The sequence below is a fragment of the Stegodyphus dumicola genome, chromosome X2 (assembly GCF_044657685.1).
Source record: "Stegodyphus dumicola isolate Sdum_Otavi_A_Nest chromosome X2, ASM4465768v1".
NCBI classification, from domain to species: Eukaryota; Metazoa; Arthropoda; class Arachnida; order Araneae; family Eresidae; genus Stegodyphus; species Stegodyphus dumicola.
In genome coordinates, this window is record NC_140781.1 from 10,978,021 (window position 1) to 10,995,689 (window position 17,669).

Consider the following 17,669-nt stretch of genomic DNA (forward strand, 5'->3'; position numbering starts at 1 on the left):
ACTGTAAAGGCCCTTTACAGAGCCCATTGTAATTGCGAAAATTTAAGCCTCACGAAATACTTTTTTTTTCCGCCTCAAATAATAATAAAAATCATAAATTTTTCACTTACCCAAAATTTAATTATTGCACAGTTACAAGCTTTTTCTTGACAACTTTCTTTCTTACAACTATTTTTTGAATAATATACAACTATATTTCTTGAATATAAAACAATAAAATTAATAGAAGGCAGCTCATTCATTTAGAATATTATTTATACCAGCTTCTTTGAAGCCATTCAAAATTACCTCATGTTTGGCTTCAATACGTTAAATAGGCGCACAAGCCAAGAAGCGTGAATCGGTTTTTAGTCGTGATATTCGCAAGTCCACAGATTCTATTTCCTCTAGAAATTGAAGCTCATTAGAATACCACTCAATAAAATTATTCTTGAGCAAACACTTGAACTCGCCATTTAGACGGGAACGGGAGGGGGGATGAACTTTTCGGACAAAAGTAAGTTTCTTAAAATGCTTTATGCAAAAGATGTACTTTTGGAATTTTTCAACTTTCTCAACTTTATTTAGGTTTGAAATTTTTCAACTTTCGGTTCTGTTCATATAAAATTCGCAAAATTTTCAGCTCACGAAATCACCGACATACTCATTTTCGCGAAAATAAGGGCCTTTACAGTATTTAAAAATTTGTGTCTTTGGTGTGCAGCATACAGAATTCCTTAACAGCATTCAAAAACTGTTAAAAATTATCTGAACTAGAATCTGTATACTGCCACTGACACATAAATTCACAAAAATAAGAATAAAAAATATCATCAATACACACTAGTCAATCAATGCTTTCTTTTCCATTCATGCCAAATTGTACGGCAACTTCAGGTTAATCTTATCATGTGTAAGTCATTTTATGGTTTAAAGCACAAGATAAGCATCGTACTTCCTAACCGATATCCAACGCAGAAATAAGCCCTGAGAAATATTTTCCCCAAAATCAAACTCAGCACCGCGATCACACATTACAACCAATCACATCCTGATAGAGTTTCCATAACTGAACTCAGGTTACCATAACTGAAAGAACTTAGCGATAATCCCAAGAATACCCAAAATGTGGATTACCTGCAATCAGACATTTCAATAACTGTCAATAGTCATTGGCCCCATTAATTATGGCACAGTGCTATACCATCATGCCCATACCGACACAGCATGTCATTCTTATACTCTCCTCCTGGTAAGAGTTAGTGCAATTAAATATCAATATCCTTATGCAATTTACTGTGATGTTTCTAGAACATACTCCCAATTACCCAAAATATTATCGAAAGCTTGGAAACAACACTTTGCACACTTCCCGAGTATACTGCAAGTTTGGTGATTATGAAGACTTCTCCCATCTTTGCAATAATGCTTACACAAATAAAATTACCAAGAATGTCTTTGAAACATGACGAGAACTTCACATTTGTAGATTTATTCTTTTACGCTCAGAACTTTTGACAAATCCTGTTCATTAAATGTACCAATTTCCTCTTCACATGGTTTGATTTACCATATAACACCTAAAAAGCAAGAACTAAAAATCTGCAAGTATACTGGCTTTCTACTGCACATGCTTCAACTATGCGAATCACCAACAAGTGTATTAGATTTTGTAGTGGTAACTTTTCATATTAATATTTTTTTGAAGTTTTGAAGATGTATATATGTACATACAGAGCATCTACAAAGTTTTAATGACAAATCTTCTCAATCATTCTGGGGGGGGGGACATATAAAAACACAAGTGAAATTCTTTTTAAAATATCCAAAGAAATGGAAAGGCATCAAGATGGCATTTTTTCCCCTTTGACACCATTAAATAATTCCACAGTGATGTTGCAAGTGAAAAAGTATTCGTGGATGACAGTGCAATAGTTCATTATACAAAATCAATGCAGACACTTTTAGCAAATGAGGATAATAATTGTATCACAGGGCCAGCATACTTGCAGGTGCAACCTGCAAACATACATACATAGTGCTTGAAACTTCCTAGGATTACTTGATGCAAAACATACCACAAAACTGTAAGAGTTGCATTGATGCACCAGGTGCAAATACTCTGATATGTCTCTTTCCATAGATATGGTTAACTGCTTTGCAAAACCCACCAGATTGCAAATACATTAAAATTACAGAATGGAAATTATTTTTTCACAACTATATGCTGCTTTGTTTAAATGAGGGAATGAACGTCTGTGGAAATAAAACTGTCCACCCATGAAACTTACAGCAAGAACTTTTTTTTATATTTGTGGAAAATGCTCTAAAAAGACGCATGACATGTTAACAGCAGACTGAGCTCAGGAAGCCCAAAAGATTCCTAGAATAATATATTGGAAGGAATTCTTGATAAAAAGCCTTGTTCAAGGATTTGAAACATGAATACGTACATTTTGCCTTTTCAAATATATTAAAAAAAAATTTAAAAAAAAGCAAAATACCTAATATACAAATCCTCCCAAAATATGCCCTTTAGAAATTTACCATTTACAAAAACTTTTATTAAAATTTATATAAAATTCTTGTGAATTCGCCATATAATAACTATTGTTGAATTCATGACACAATTATAGTCACATCTGGCTGAGCTTACGAAAATTCTTTCACATACAAGTAATAGCACACTTTAGGCTTTGGATACCAGTTATATGACCATTAACTAGTCAACAATGACTGATAATTTTTATTTTGTAAATAGGAAAAGAAGATAGATGCAAACATTTTTTATCATTCCTCAATGTCATCATGAAACAAAAAAGTGTTACGTGTCACTATTTAAACTTTCTCAAGAAATCTTTTCACATTTCTATGAAGAATTTTAAATTTTTTATTGTTTCTCAATGTCATCATGTAATAAAAAAATGTTATGTGTCACTATTTAAATTTTCCCCAAAAATCTTTTCATATTTTTATGAAGAATTTATAAATTTTGTAATCATTTAAAAATACAAGTATAATTTTCACATATGCCTCATTGAGGGGGGTAGTTGGGAATATAGTGAAGAAAGCCAATGTAAAACTAAAATTCTAAAGTATCTCAATTATGTGCACAAAAAATATATATTATTTATCCTATAGCTTGTATATTTAATAATAATTTCAATATAAGCATACTGAAATATTGCCATAGATCCATGGCTCCATTTTAAGGAATTAATCAGGTACTGTTAAAGAATTAACTGGCGCACGCATTTATAATGAAGTTAAAAACGACATAACACATTTTAGATTGATATGCTGTTACCGTGTTTTAAAATTCGTAAAAGCGGCAACTTTTGCAGACAACAATACATGGCTCACCAGCTGGAGCTGGAATGGATGATTTGATCAAGTTCGTCTTCTTTTATCGCTTTCTGCTACATTATACTCAGAATCAATGTCTAGAAGTATGGCATGCTGAAGGGAATGTCTTTTTTGCCACAGAGGTTGGTTACAATTTCAAATGCTTCTCTAATTTTGAGGTTGCTTTTAAGGCAGGATTTTGGCCTTGTTACCAAGTGTGGAAGTTAGAAGCAGCATTTAACCAAATGTGTGCTATTTTTATTGATGAGAAAGTTGGCAGAGAATTTACAGAGAGATTTTTTTATGCTCAGTTATTTGTACCTTCACTGCAGATTCAAAAATTATATATATCTTACTACTTAGTAACCACAACAGATTCTTCAGGTATATCTGTCTATGAGAATATTTTTAGGGTTGTTTCTAAATTTTACAAAACTTTTCTTTCTGTTTTAAATTTTATAGATAATGAATAATTTACGCTGCTTTTCAAAAGACCACATAAATAAATTTCACGCCTTTTTATAAATAAATAACTCACAACCAAAATGTTGCAATCTGAAAGCCTACTTTATTTGATTCATTTCTTAAAACGTGTCTATCATCAACAAGCATCAAATATGCTGTGCGGCTTTGGTAAAAGAATTAATTTTTTACCTTACATGTCAAACACTAGATAGTAGGCACTTTCAAAAGTTTTATGACAGAAAAAAAAAATTAGTTTCAATAACAACAAATTAATAAAGCACTTACTAGTAAGTGAACACATTTTTATGAAATAATTTTAGACAGTAATAAATATCAAAATGATGATCAATTATTGAATACTTCTGCAAATAACTTACTATCTAACTTAAATTCCTTAGGCCTACCAACGTAAATGTCAATTCACTTTTAACTTCCATTTGAAAAACAGGGATGACACTGTTTAAAAAAGAATGAAAAGTGCTGTTGACAGTTTCTCGATTCTCTCAACTTTTGGTGCTTTTTGATACCAATGGCAAAAATGCAGTGAATTTTAACTTGATCTTAGCTGTGGTAAACACTTCTCAAGAAGTCAGAAGATTTTTATCATCAGTCATGATCTAACTTTTAGGAGTTAAAATACGTTTTTTTACTTTCCGTTATTTAGTAAAACATGCCCGGGGAGGAGTTAATTATTTTTGACAAAGAACTGCACATTCTGCTAGTGTCAAACTAAAAACTGTGACTTAAGTTCAGTAATATTATGGAAGGAAGAAGGTATATACGAGGCTGATGATTACAACATTAAGACATTAACTGGAAGATAACATTCACCTAGAAGTAAAGATATCAGCAAATTACTTGAAATTCAGGGCTGGACACTGATAAAGAAATTTGACTAATATACTCACAATAACGTAAAATAAAAATATTTTTTAATTACTTAACGTATAATACTTCCATACTCAAATTATTTGTAAATCATTTTGAAATCATATGCAAGACTATGTGCATAGAACTTCAGTAGCAGAAAATTTGCTAAAAATTCTTGATTATATATAGAAATATTTGGTAACTGAAGGGAATTACTTAAAATATATTTATGACTTAGGATCATTTCTCAATAAATATCTACTGCAAACTAAACAAAAAATTTTATTCTACAGCAGACTAAAAAAAAAATTTCTTATCAAACTTAAAAGAGTAAGCAGATGGAATTTAGATATCAAAAAGCATCCCCCCTTTTTTTTTCATATTTATATACCTTCACCAAATAGCTAAAAGAATATTAAATATTATTACATTTTCAGATTTCATAAGGGAAAAAAACTTCTAACTACAATTTTTTTAGTTTTTTATGTATTCTAACATAAATGATATTTCCTCATGTATTCCAACACCAATGATAAAGCATTCTGACACAGAAATATACATAATAAAAGAAATATTCAATTATATTAAAATTTTACATACCTAATTGATTTTTGCAAATATACATGAGCTTTTCTGCTGATGTTAACTTAGTTGCAGAACATCTCTTGTAATAAGGATCTGTTTTACCGCTCTTGAATGGTTGGAATGAGGAATCATCAATGAATTCGGTCTGTTCAATTACATGAAAATTAAAATCAACTCCTTCTTCTGAGAGTTTTGAAACTTCCCCCCAATACAAAAAATGATCATTGTTAACAACTCTACCACTGAAATCTGTCTGGCTCAAAACAGATATGTGGTCTGTGTAATAATCATCAGCCAATGATCGAATGAAGCGATTACAAAGGCAGGATTTACCCACTCCAGTGCTTCCTTTTTCTTTCTCTGTTCCAGATAATCCCACAACTGCTATGTTGAAAGTGCGCTGAGTTTCAGATTTTCTGGCCATATCTCCTCCTCTCAGTTAAACAGGCACCTCTAATTAACACAGCTTCACTCCTGTGCCTGGTCTCAAAATCACATACATATTTTCAGTGGTGGAAGAGTACTGTAAGCCTTATCACACATTTGTAAACATATTTAAGATTTTAGACATATTGAAAGCATTATCAGTTTAGATTCATGTAGCTTCCAAATCAGGCAGCAGCAATTCATACATATCACAGATACATGACATACCAGGACCGCTATCTGTAGGGTAAATAAAATTTTTCCCTGAAATAGAAAAAAGATATCTCAAAATTTCAAAAAGCAACAAGAACGATAAATAAAAACTTAAAAGAATTCAATAAAAAAACAAGTTTTAATAACAAATAACATCCAAGAACAAAATTTCTATTCACACTAAAATTTCTATTTTTTACAGTACATCTTCATACAAAGTTCTTAAAATCTGCAAATTTGCAGGCATTAATTTTTCATAATTTATGAACCTCAAACTTTTGACACTATGCGATCTGCTCTCAATAAATAATTCACAGAAACAGAAGTCATTCTGTATCTTTCTTTAAAAAGATGCTATCCAGATAAGCTTCAAAGTGTTTATTACTATTTTGTTGTTTATTACTTAATTGTTATATTCATTAATCTGAATTCTATTCTAAATTAAGATGTTAACTGCCAGTCAATGAAAAACAAGACCCTTTGTCCCCCCCATATCTGCTCATTCATAATCTTTGGTTTCACTTATCTGTAATGCAAGTATCAATTAATAATAATAAAAGAATTAACCAACATTTCTAAAATAGCAAGTTTCAAAATACAAGCAAAGCAACAAGGTCTGCTAAAATATAACAATGTTGAAATACAATACTGCTGAAAAGTATCAGCTCAGACACACTTGGTTCTATCTTTCAATGAATATTTGGGGCTAATGCCCCTAATTATGGAAAAAAAAATGGCACTGTGAAACTTTACATGCATTCTCAGATTACAGGAAAACTAAATTTAAATCAGCTTACATCCTGTTCTTATTACCAACATGATATCAAATATTTTCTGTTCTCAACACTTTGCAGACAGGAGATTTATAATCATAGTCCAGGAAACAAACTCTCAAAGGAGGAGATGGTGACCAAAGTCCAGAAAAGAACAGACTTTGAAAACTAGAGATCGAAATCTCATTTAAAGGTGGAGCAAAAAAGAATATCTTTGAAACCAAAACACTGAAATCTTACTTATATGACAGACAACAGTGGAACACTATTCTCAATAATTTAACAAGTTACATTTTATTTTGCATTTCTACCTATTACGAATGGTTTTGCACAATTCTCATAGTGACAGAAACAATACAATTCCTGTTATATTTTAGATAATTTCTCTAGTGATTGTGAAATTTCAGGAGGTGCTAACATGTATATTATTTTCCTAGTAATGAAATTTGAATAATGAAAATAAATTTGGATGGACTGAAACTGATAAAACCAAAATTAAGACATATTTAGGTGAATCCAGGTGTACATACGTATTACCATCTGATCCCACAAATATTCTCAATGTAGTTAACTCTTTCAGACCTACTGTCATGCAAATGTGCCAGCATGAATTATATGCATGCCCTGGTTGACATGCCCACGTGACACAGCATCTTCTCATTCATCTCCATCCATAAAACACTCATCTCAGTTTGTACTGCTATTTCTGGTACAAAATCTAATGAAATTATCTGCCCCAAACCATTGGTTTCCAGGAATTCAGTAATCCAAGAAGTAATGAGGAATCCAGAACAAAATGGTAGGATAATTTAGAAGATGACACGTGAAATAGAAACTAAGCAAAAATGAAACAATCACCACAGACTATGCCACAGACCAGAAAAATAAGACTAACATTGACAGAAATGTGGAAAGCGACCATCACAAATGGTTGAGAAAAATTATGACAGATTAACAACTAAGGAAATGCACAGATTAAAATGTATTTTTAAAGTACAGATTAAAATATATGTTAAAATACTACATGTGTGCAGCTAATACAGCTTGAGCTTTATGAAAAAAGAGGGGGGGAAATTACAATTTATGGTAAAAAAAGCCAGTATCTTTTAAAAAACTAGAACAATTTATAAATGAGGTTGTCTTTCTATTACATCTTCTAAATCCAGATTGAAACAATTAAAATGTTTTAGACAAAAATATTTTAAGAATGGCATTACAGTAAAATATGACCAAATATCAGAATTTCAGGGCAATTTACACAAAAAGAATCTCTAGCCTTTCATGAAGATGCTCGTGACTCAGTCGATAGTCACCAATTATCAAATGAGTTAAAAGTACTTCTATTCAGCACAGACAGTCAGCACTCTATAGTGGATAACACGTCTCAATTTATTGTCTGCTTGATGATTCCAATGCATCTGCCATTTATTAAAAATCTGATGTTTGATCAATGCCCTAATATTTACAAGTGGAACCTGAAGGCTGCACATTGTAGTTCAGAAATGAAAAATATATGGTGGGTATAACGTATGCTGAGCATGCTGCATATAATCAAAAGCCAAAAATTGTTTCTTTGACTAAAAAAGCACACAGTATGATCTCGGGATTTTGAACTATCTGTATAGAGAAGAATATAATTTTTATATTTACACCTATGCTTCACAAAAGATCTGCCTGTAAATGTTAACACTGGTGTTAGATTTATCCCAATGCTAGAATGTATCAAGAAGCTGAATTTCCAATCCTCCCTATGGTAGAATTTCAAATGAGTTTTCTACTATATATTGATATCAGATATATTTTACTCTTCTAGCAAGGTGCCTAGGAAGCACTTCCGCAGAGAACCCGGTAAATGTAAACATTGCCAACTTTGGCGATAATAGTTCAAACCTAGTACCCAGCGGATTTATCCTTTTCGCTTGTTCGAAGTTTGCAACCATTTCTCTTGCGTTCATTTTGTTGAATTATCACTGTCGTTGTTCCCCATTTGCAGATTTATATTATTCTTCTCTTATTTATTATTATTTTTTCTGAATTTTTTAACAACGAATAGATAGAAATATTTTCGTAGATAGATGCCGGTTCTTGGTTCGGGATGAAAGGAAGAAAATGGGGTGAAAGCTAATTTGTAACACGGCTGTTCACGTTGTGTTCTTAATTATTAACAGCTCTAAGAACCATGAGGTTTCCATCTTCTAAAATAATTTGCTTCCGTAGGCCGCAAAAATGTGCATGTGCATTTTAAATAATTAAGTAATGCTTTTATTTTTATTATTAGTTATTGTCATCTAAAATTATGAGAATAAATCAATTTTGATGGCGTAAAATTTTAACAAGATAATATATTGTTAATGCTTTTCTAACAATAACCTTTCAGAGGATGGCAGGTGTGACATAAATAGATAATTAAATTGAAATAAAGAATATTATTTGATTATCTAAGATCACAGAATAGTTTGATGCATCTCCATGGTCATCAAAATTAGCAAACCACTGCTGATGTAAGGAATATATTGTTTTCTGTGTTAACTGGAATTTAAGACAAATTTTTTTCGTTTATCACGTTTAATTTCAGTCCATTAATACTAATTTATATTTTAAAATAACTTTTTATTTCCATTATAAATGCTTATATATTGTCTTATGCTTAATATATCCCTTTCTGTGCTAACTTGAATTTAATAAAAATTTATTTTCGTATATCACGTTTAACCGGTTAGTTTTACATCTACATCCTTATTATCTGTGAATTTTTATTACCATATGCGTAATATATTGTTTTGGTTTCTAACTTGAATTTACATGCACCAAAAATCACGTTTACAACTCGGCTCATCATCGATGGACCACGAGCTTGGCGAGTAAAAATGCAACGGCGCCAACGGGTTCTCTGCGGATGAAAACCCGGTGCCTACTCTTATATCAAAGATGGTATTCACAATGGATGTGCCTGATACAAACGATAACATGAATCATTCAGTAAATGCGAACAGACAGGATTCTTGCTGTGCAACGTGATTTTAAACTACAGCTTGAGACAAAGATACTATGCCTTAAATGCTAGGAATCTTATAACATTCCACACACGTTTTACACTGGAGATGTTCTAAACGCACCAGTGCATGGTGATGTACAGGATCATGCTTGGTCAGCACAATGACCTTGCCAACCCATAAATAAGTGATTCATAGTCAAGTCTTGAGCATATCGGAAATCGATAAATAAGAAACACTGAGCTGAGGCTCGGCTCCCGAAGAGGTATTTGAAAAAACTTTCAGAATATTAATAATTTTAAAACATTTCTCCTTTAGACAGATGGCATGGGGAAAGAAAGTAAGCTTGTGGTCAAACAGCACACCTAGGAATTTCACCTACTTTTCTATAGGAATTTGTACATTATGCAAACAAAGTTCGGCCACTGGTCTCAGTTTTGGACACTAATATTTTTGGCCCAAGATGGCATAAGATTTTAGACACATGAAGATTTGTCCATCTACTCAAAATGTAACAAAGCTCATTCACATGCACCTGATTTTTGATTACATAAACAAAAGCAAAAGGAATATTCTTGCTTTGCAGGCTTCTTGATGACTCTCTAAATATGCACCTGGTATTTATTGATGATTGATAAGTTTTTCTTTTTTTCCCTGCTAGATCAGTGGGTGTTTGGATTCACAATCCAGTTTCTAATCAAGAATTAATTATACTTAGTGAATATGAAGTATTTCTGTTTGAGCATTACAATGTCAAAATGTTGAAAATTTTTAACTTAAGTGGAAATAGCAGAAATCATGAAAAATATTTCAGATACTGATTCTCAAACACAAGTCTTGGAATACTAAGACTGACACTGTAATTTATTCTGATTATTCTGTCGATAGCAAAACCTAAGAATTAAATGATGATGAGGACATTTCAGATGTTTACATGTCAAGTACATCGAAGGGCAATACTTCTTCATAGTCATCCACTATAGAAAATTTAGTGCTACTTCCATTCAAAGCACTGCCTAGATTATAAGCAGATAATTCATTGAAATGAAATTGATTTCTTTAGGTGTTTTTTCAATGATACAGTAATGGAATTAATCACTGAAAAGACTAATTTGTATTAGATGACTAAATATTCAGATGTAACAAGTCCAACTTGTACTACTTGCCTGTAACAGTGGATCTTTTCCCTCCCCTCTGATAATTTTAACTGGTATAATGAAAAAAAAAACCCAGAATCAAAATGTTCTTTTCTATGAATCCTGTGATCATAATGCTACTTTTTAATACAGTAATGAGTCATCATTTTTATACTGAATTTATTTTTACTTGCAATTTCCCAGCGGTGATGTCAAAAAAGTCAGTAAGCTTCAAACAGTCTTAAAATAATCAGGAATTTCCAAGTCAGCCTATGCTCCTGAAAGGATCATATCAATAGATGAAAGTTCATTACTGTGCAAAGGAGGACTAGGATTTCTCCACTATGTGTCTAAATGATACTGACACGGAATTAAATTTTGTGAATCTAAATCAGGTTATATCTGTAATTTTATCATTTATATGCAAAAGACTTGTTAAATCTCTATTTGAAGAACTTTCTGCTCAACGGGACCATTTATATTTCAATTATTTAGACTTGGAACAACTACTTGTGGGACTGTAATGAGAAGAAGGAAAGGAATGACTAAAAATTTTTCTCTGACAAAACTTAAAATTGGAGATGTTGGTTTTGCAAAAAAAGAATCTGAATTTAACTGGTTTTAAAGACAGATGGGAAGTGCTAATTATTTCGACAATGCATGATACAAGTGATTATAAGAGTACAATAAAACATGGAAGGGATAGACATAAGCGATGCCATAATAATACAATATCTCACTTTTAGGAAAAGTGTAAAATGGTATAAAGTTCGTTTCTTTAATATCTGGATATGGATGTTTTAGTGTGAATATTCTTTCCAACCCCCCCCCAAAAAAAAATTTAGAACAATCTTCAACTTCTTAACTATCATCAAGTTTAGTTATTCAATTTATTTCCTGGGTTTCCTTTAGCAGCAGCAATGTTAATGCTATACCCAAAGCAACAGGACTATTCAGTCTTGTCAGACTGAATGAAAGATCTAAGAAAGTGTGGTGTGACAGCAATGCTTTGTTTGTTCATACTTCTGCAAAAATATTCCAAAAATGCAAATGAGCTATTATGAATACAAGGATTGTAACATAGGACTGCATGTAGATTGCCACTTTAAAATGTATCACACTATAAACGAATTTTAAGTAAAACGTTTAGTTGTCAAATGTATAATCTCAGAAGCCACTAGCAGGGGGAAAAAAGTGTAAATTTAAAAACATTTAAACAAAAAAGTATATGAAGTACCTAAATAAAAAATATATATTAAAAGTATATACCACACATATACTCTACAGAAAACAACACGTTCATCATTCTGTTATGTCATGGATTTAGGCTTAGTAACAAAAATTCCTCCGGCCCGTGAGAGATGTATGTGAAAGAAACAGCCAGCCCCAGCATTTCTTTCATCACAAAAGGGTTAATAGCACACCTTTCACAAATTATCAAGTCGATTAGCGATTCAATAGTCGATTATCAAGTCGATGAGCAATAAGTGGATTTACTTGCTTCATGTTCAAGTGTTAAAAAGCATTTCTGCCTACAGAATAGTAGCTCAACAAGGTTCTTAAAACACATAAGTAATGATGCTAAAAATGTCTGGAAACTACCAATGTGCTACCAGTGTTACTGAAATAAACAATTTTAGTTTTACCATATTTTGAAACAGTACGCTATACTGTCCGACACTCATCTGTCCACTGCTTCCAAACGCGCATCACTGTGCTGCTGTTACGCTGCACACGAGAGGCTACTGCACGATACGACAATCCAGCTTCACGAAGGCCGATGATTCTCCCTCGTTCAAACTCTGTAAGTTGTTCAAATCTTGCTCTCTTTCGTCGACGAGGCATAAGTACAGATTGAGTTAACGTTTACCACTAGCAGATAACCACCGATAACCATACACGCCTCGCTACAGCCGTCTATTTATTCGGATCCATCAGCCGTTCAGAGGGCGCTGCTCAGCATACGCATGCGCTACGGATTTGCAATTCTAATCATTTGCATATCATGCGCTACTTTGCATTTCCTGAAAATTTCAGCTCACTCGCGTAAGTCCTTCATGGTGTTGCAATTTTCACAAACGTGAGTGTACATTGAAATAGTTCATCAGCTAATTCTGGATACAGAAAAGCAAGAATTTTTTTGCAGGTAAAGATAGAAAAGCAAGGAACTTTTGTGGAAGAGAGATTTCAGTGTTACCAAGCTGCTGGCATCAAAATTAAAATGAATTTGGTGTAATGCAACTGAACAATGGAATGATTGAAATTACCATAATTCTAGCACAGACATCATAGTTCTGCACCTGTAGTAGCTCATCAATTAAATTCCAAATGCAGGTGCAATCGTGATGAAACTGAATTAAGGAGACAATGGAGGCCTGCAATGTGTTAAAAAATTAATGTTAGAAGCAAGAAATTGTTCTCACTGCTGACAGAGGTGAAAAAAAGAATAAACACACGAGCAGAATACAATTGGAACTAGATGGAATCAAAACTAACACAGAAACTTTAAAAAATGAAAAGAAATTATTATGGTTGGTATATTACTGTAATGAATATGTTTGACACCTTCCCTTTCTTTCTCCTTATATAAAGAAAATTATATATACATCCCTAAATATTTCAATGTCGTTCTGTAGCTAATGTAAATAAAACATGGTATTTAAAATTAAAAAAAGTAAATAAAAGAATTTGATGATCAATAATGAATAAGCTCTATTAATGAATTCACTTCTTCTCTAATACAAAATCAAGTGCAACTGTGAAAAACTATACACACATTTCGAAAAGCAAGAAGTGATGATGTGCAGGAATTTTTACTAACATCAATTAGTTTGTGACACAGAGGTAGAAAACATAATAATTTGCAGCCTGTAAATTAAGTCCTCATTGAAATACCAAAAAGTACAAGAAAACATGATGAGTCTTATTTTAGCTTGATAATAAAAATTCTTATTGGGAGACTGTTAAGAGATATATTTGTTGGTGCTATATAGTAAAAACAAAATTTACTTTCAGCAAAAATTCAAGAATTTAAATGCAAATCTATATTAACTGAAAGAAATAAAAAAAATGGTGCTCCATGTAGCAATAGTTGAAAATGCGTTCAGACAGGTTGCTCACTTTATGGAAAACATCCCATACAACACCCAATACTTTTATGATTAATAAGTTTTAAATGCATTCAAATGAATGCAAAGCATTTACTAACATGAAGTTGGCAAAAAACTATAATGATATCGTCAGATAAGTTGGTTGTTTTTCTAGATAAAAAGAAAGATTCAACCTAAATAATCCCAACAGTACAAATGTTACTGACATAATTTATCCAAAACTTAAGAAGACATTTTTCTGTATATACTTGAAAACAGAAGAAGTGATAACATGAGCGTATGTCCCATATAGTGGCAACTCTGACACCGTCACAACCAATTATGATCTGGGGCATCCCATAATATCAATCTATGTCAGGATATGAATGATTTTAATCAGATGATTAAAAGCACAGGTTTAAACCAGAATTTAAAGCAACTGGTTAAAAAATACTATAAATAAAATTCTGATTACTAAAAAAAAAGGTCCGTTTTATTTTGTGTCCAGCCCAATATAACATGGCTAAAGAAAGCAGCTTTTAAATTCCTGTGGGATACAAAGCACAATTTTAATGGTTCTCACAACAGCTTTAAAGAATTCAAAAGAATATAGTTTTGGAGCAAATATAAATGCATTGTTAGAGCTTCACACAATCAGAAAGTGGCCACTGATGAATAAATTGTAAAAACTTTCTATGATGCTAACTTCTTTTCAAATTGCAGATAAAAATATTATTTTCATAACTTTTCATAAGTCAGCAGATACAGCAAACAGGCTCCTAATAGCATCTGACAATGATAAAATTGGACAATATAATGATCAGAACACTCAAAGCATTTGCATTACCATGGATAACTGCTCAAATGTATAACAATCTCACAATTTGTATTTGTTTTATTACAGTACACAAATCAGTGCCTTTAATTAATATAGACGACTGATCAACTCAATAGTACACTAATGTACATGCTTAAATATAAACTATATAGTTTCATGCTAACAACATGCACAGAGGCACTGACGGAAAGCCAGCCTTATGGCTGCTTTGTTCTATTGGTCAATTTGTAGGGTAAAGATGTTTACATATCTACAATAGCTAAACATGTCATACAAATCATAAAATACTTTTGAAACAATAAACTTACAAAAGCTAAATTAAAGAAAAAGTAATAGAAGCAGGTAGACATCAGAAGTTTATTATAATTTAATGATTTTAATTCATTGGAACACTATATTAAGAATTAGCCAGGTTCCATATCAGGTTTTGTTATCGATCAGTTGTTTTCCAAGTTTGAAAATTTTTTACTTGGTAAATCAAGATTGGCAGTTATGGTATAAATCTTGAAACAGGAAAAGAAACAGATATTTTCGTGTTATGCGACAGTACCATTTCCAAAGGAGTCTATATTGAATCAAAATTGTCTTTATAACAAATAATTCAGGTTTTTCAAGTATTCATAACGATTCTACTGTAAAATTAGATATTCTAAATCACAGAAGCCTAATGGGATCAGTACTGGACTTCTGGGAGTCAATTAAATTTTATAGGGGGCCAATGATGGTCAATGGATTGACATTTGAATATGTACAGGCAAACTGATTGGCAAAATGAAGGTCCTATTCATTATTAACTGTTTATTGATATAAAGCTATATTGTGTTGTAAGAAAGAAAACTTTAAAATACAGGAAAAACTCAAAAATGATATAGTTTTTTTAAAAAACCAGTAACATTTTATTTTAATATACGAATTTTTTATGCAAAATGTGAAGATTTTGATGTTCACTTCCAAGACATTAAAAATTTGAATGTCCCAGGATGGCTCATAGAACTGAGAAGTACTTGATTTTGATATTATAGTGTTAACAGTTCATTGCATAGAAAAAGGATGTTCAAGCAAGTCATCAGAGACAAATATCCCAAAACAAAACTTGCTCCTGAACTAACATTATTTATTAACTTCCCCCTCTTCTTAGGAAGCAGTCAAATCAATAATTTACTATGAAAAACAATAAAGAGGTTGAATATTTTGGAATGAAGTCATTTAGAAATTAAGTTAAAGTAATTTTACGATAAGCATTAAAAAACTGCATCAACACAACAAACACAGCAATTGCAAAAATTAACATCAAACTTCACTAAATTAGAATCTTTTATTTCTGTAAACCTGTTTATATTTCTAAAATTGTTCTGTTGTGACTTATCTCACAGTAACATCAGAACATGCCCACGGATTTTTCGTGGCAAGGAGTGCAAGATTGCACCTGTCACTGGTAACAGCCTAGAGCACCATTACAGCTTTGCTCAGTTTTGCCCATAATTTGGATGCAAAACAGCCCGGGGCTGGGTGAGTCTGAGGTTTTTCCACCCCTTTTCCCCTACCAAAAACCTCTCAAGAGGACTTTCAGCTCAGTGCATATTTAGAATACCCCCACACCGCACAAACACTATACATTTACAAACATTGGCATATTTCTAAAACTGAAAATAATAAATGCAAAAAATAATAAAACATAAATCTAATAAAACTTTTTCCCTAAAACCTGTGTTCATATTCTTAGTCTTATTGAAACTTTAGGTGCAATTATAAGTATTACATTTATGATGCATGCTATATATTATACAGTAAAATGTAAGAAATCTGATGAGGAAAACCATTCTTTTAAAATGGGACGATGCACGAAAAAGGTATGGAAATCCAGTTCTAAATGAAAATCCCGAGTAAGGGGAAAAAAGCTTTAATTCATCAAAATACTTTCAAACACAATGAAAATAAAATTAATAATTAATGTACACATTATGTAACATATTAGAGTAGAACACGAACTTATTAAACAATGGTTAAAGCTTCAGAAAATGTTCTACAATACAAAATCCAATATCCGGAATAATCTAAAATCCAGACCTCAAAACCACAAACAGCTCTTTTTTTCCCTTTTAAGGTTTGAATGCTTTATGCATGTGCCTTTCATTTTCCGCCCTACATATAAAACATGTGGAGAGTCCTGATTCTTAATTTCACTTTGGCACTAAACAAAATACTTCGCTATTAAAGAAACAATCATTTTAGCATAAATTTGTGTGATCAATAATTTGGTCTGCTTGCCATACATCTCAAATCAAAACATTCTACATAGAAACATTGTTGATTTTACTGATTTGTTATTTCACATAAACCCAGAACCAGCGGCAGAGCTCATATGGCCGCACCAGGCAGAAGAATTCGGGAATTTAGGGAAGACAAAATTTTTGGAATTTAGAGAAGCATGCAGCAACAAAATTCAGAGAAGACAAAATTTTTAGAATTTAGGGAAAGCACTGGGACCTAAAATTTAGGACCTGCAGAGATTGATTGCACCAGGCGGTAAGACATCTAGTACCAGCCCTCGATACGCCTTAAGTATATGTGGGAATTAATTAAGACTCAGATAATCATTAAGCATGCACAAAAAATAGATTTTAGTCTAATAAATAACTAAAATAATACAATTTAGGCTTAATTGTCTCGGTGCGCGATAGAAGGAAAACAAAATTTAGTGGAACAACTTTTCTTTCGTCAACAATCTTATGATACAAAGCCAAGAATGTACAGCAGATGCTGTTAAGCTAGGCTAAAATTATGCTTTACTGATTCCAAGTAATTTCATTTAATATAGCTAACAGCGTTGCTTCTTAACTTTCTGATTTGATGCAGCTTATTACTTTTTGCAGTTATTATTACAGCAATTTTATGAAAATTAAAGTTTGAAATTTCCATTACGTCAAAGAGTTTCTAATTCTGGAGCTGAAACAGGA

At 32.0% G+C, this 17,669-nt stretch overlaps 1 protein-coding gene across 14 annotated transcripts in view; it reads right to left on the bottom strand.

Annotated features, from left to right (window-relative positions):
- The window catches only part of RhoGAPp190 (Rho GTPase-activating protein 190), a 209,204-nt gene that overhangs the window by 148,665 nt on the left and 42,870 nt on the right, over window positions 1-17,669 (bottom strand). For all 14 annotated transcript variants that reach the window (XM_085809046.1, XM_085809044.1, XM_085809048.1 and 11 more), the window contains exon 3: window positions 5,260-5,934. In XM_085809046.1, coding sequence (XP_085665172.1) covers window positions 5,260-5,668 — 409 coding nt within the window. In that variant the 5' untranslated portion in view covers window positions 5,669-5,934. The remainder of the gene's footprint in view (window positions 1-5,259; window positions 5,935-17,669) is intronic.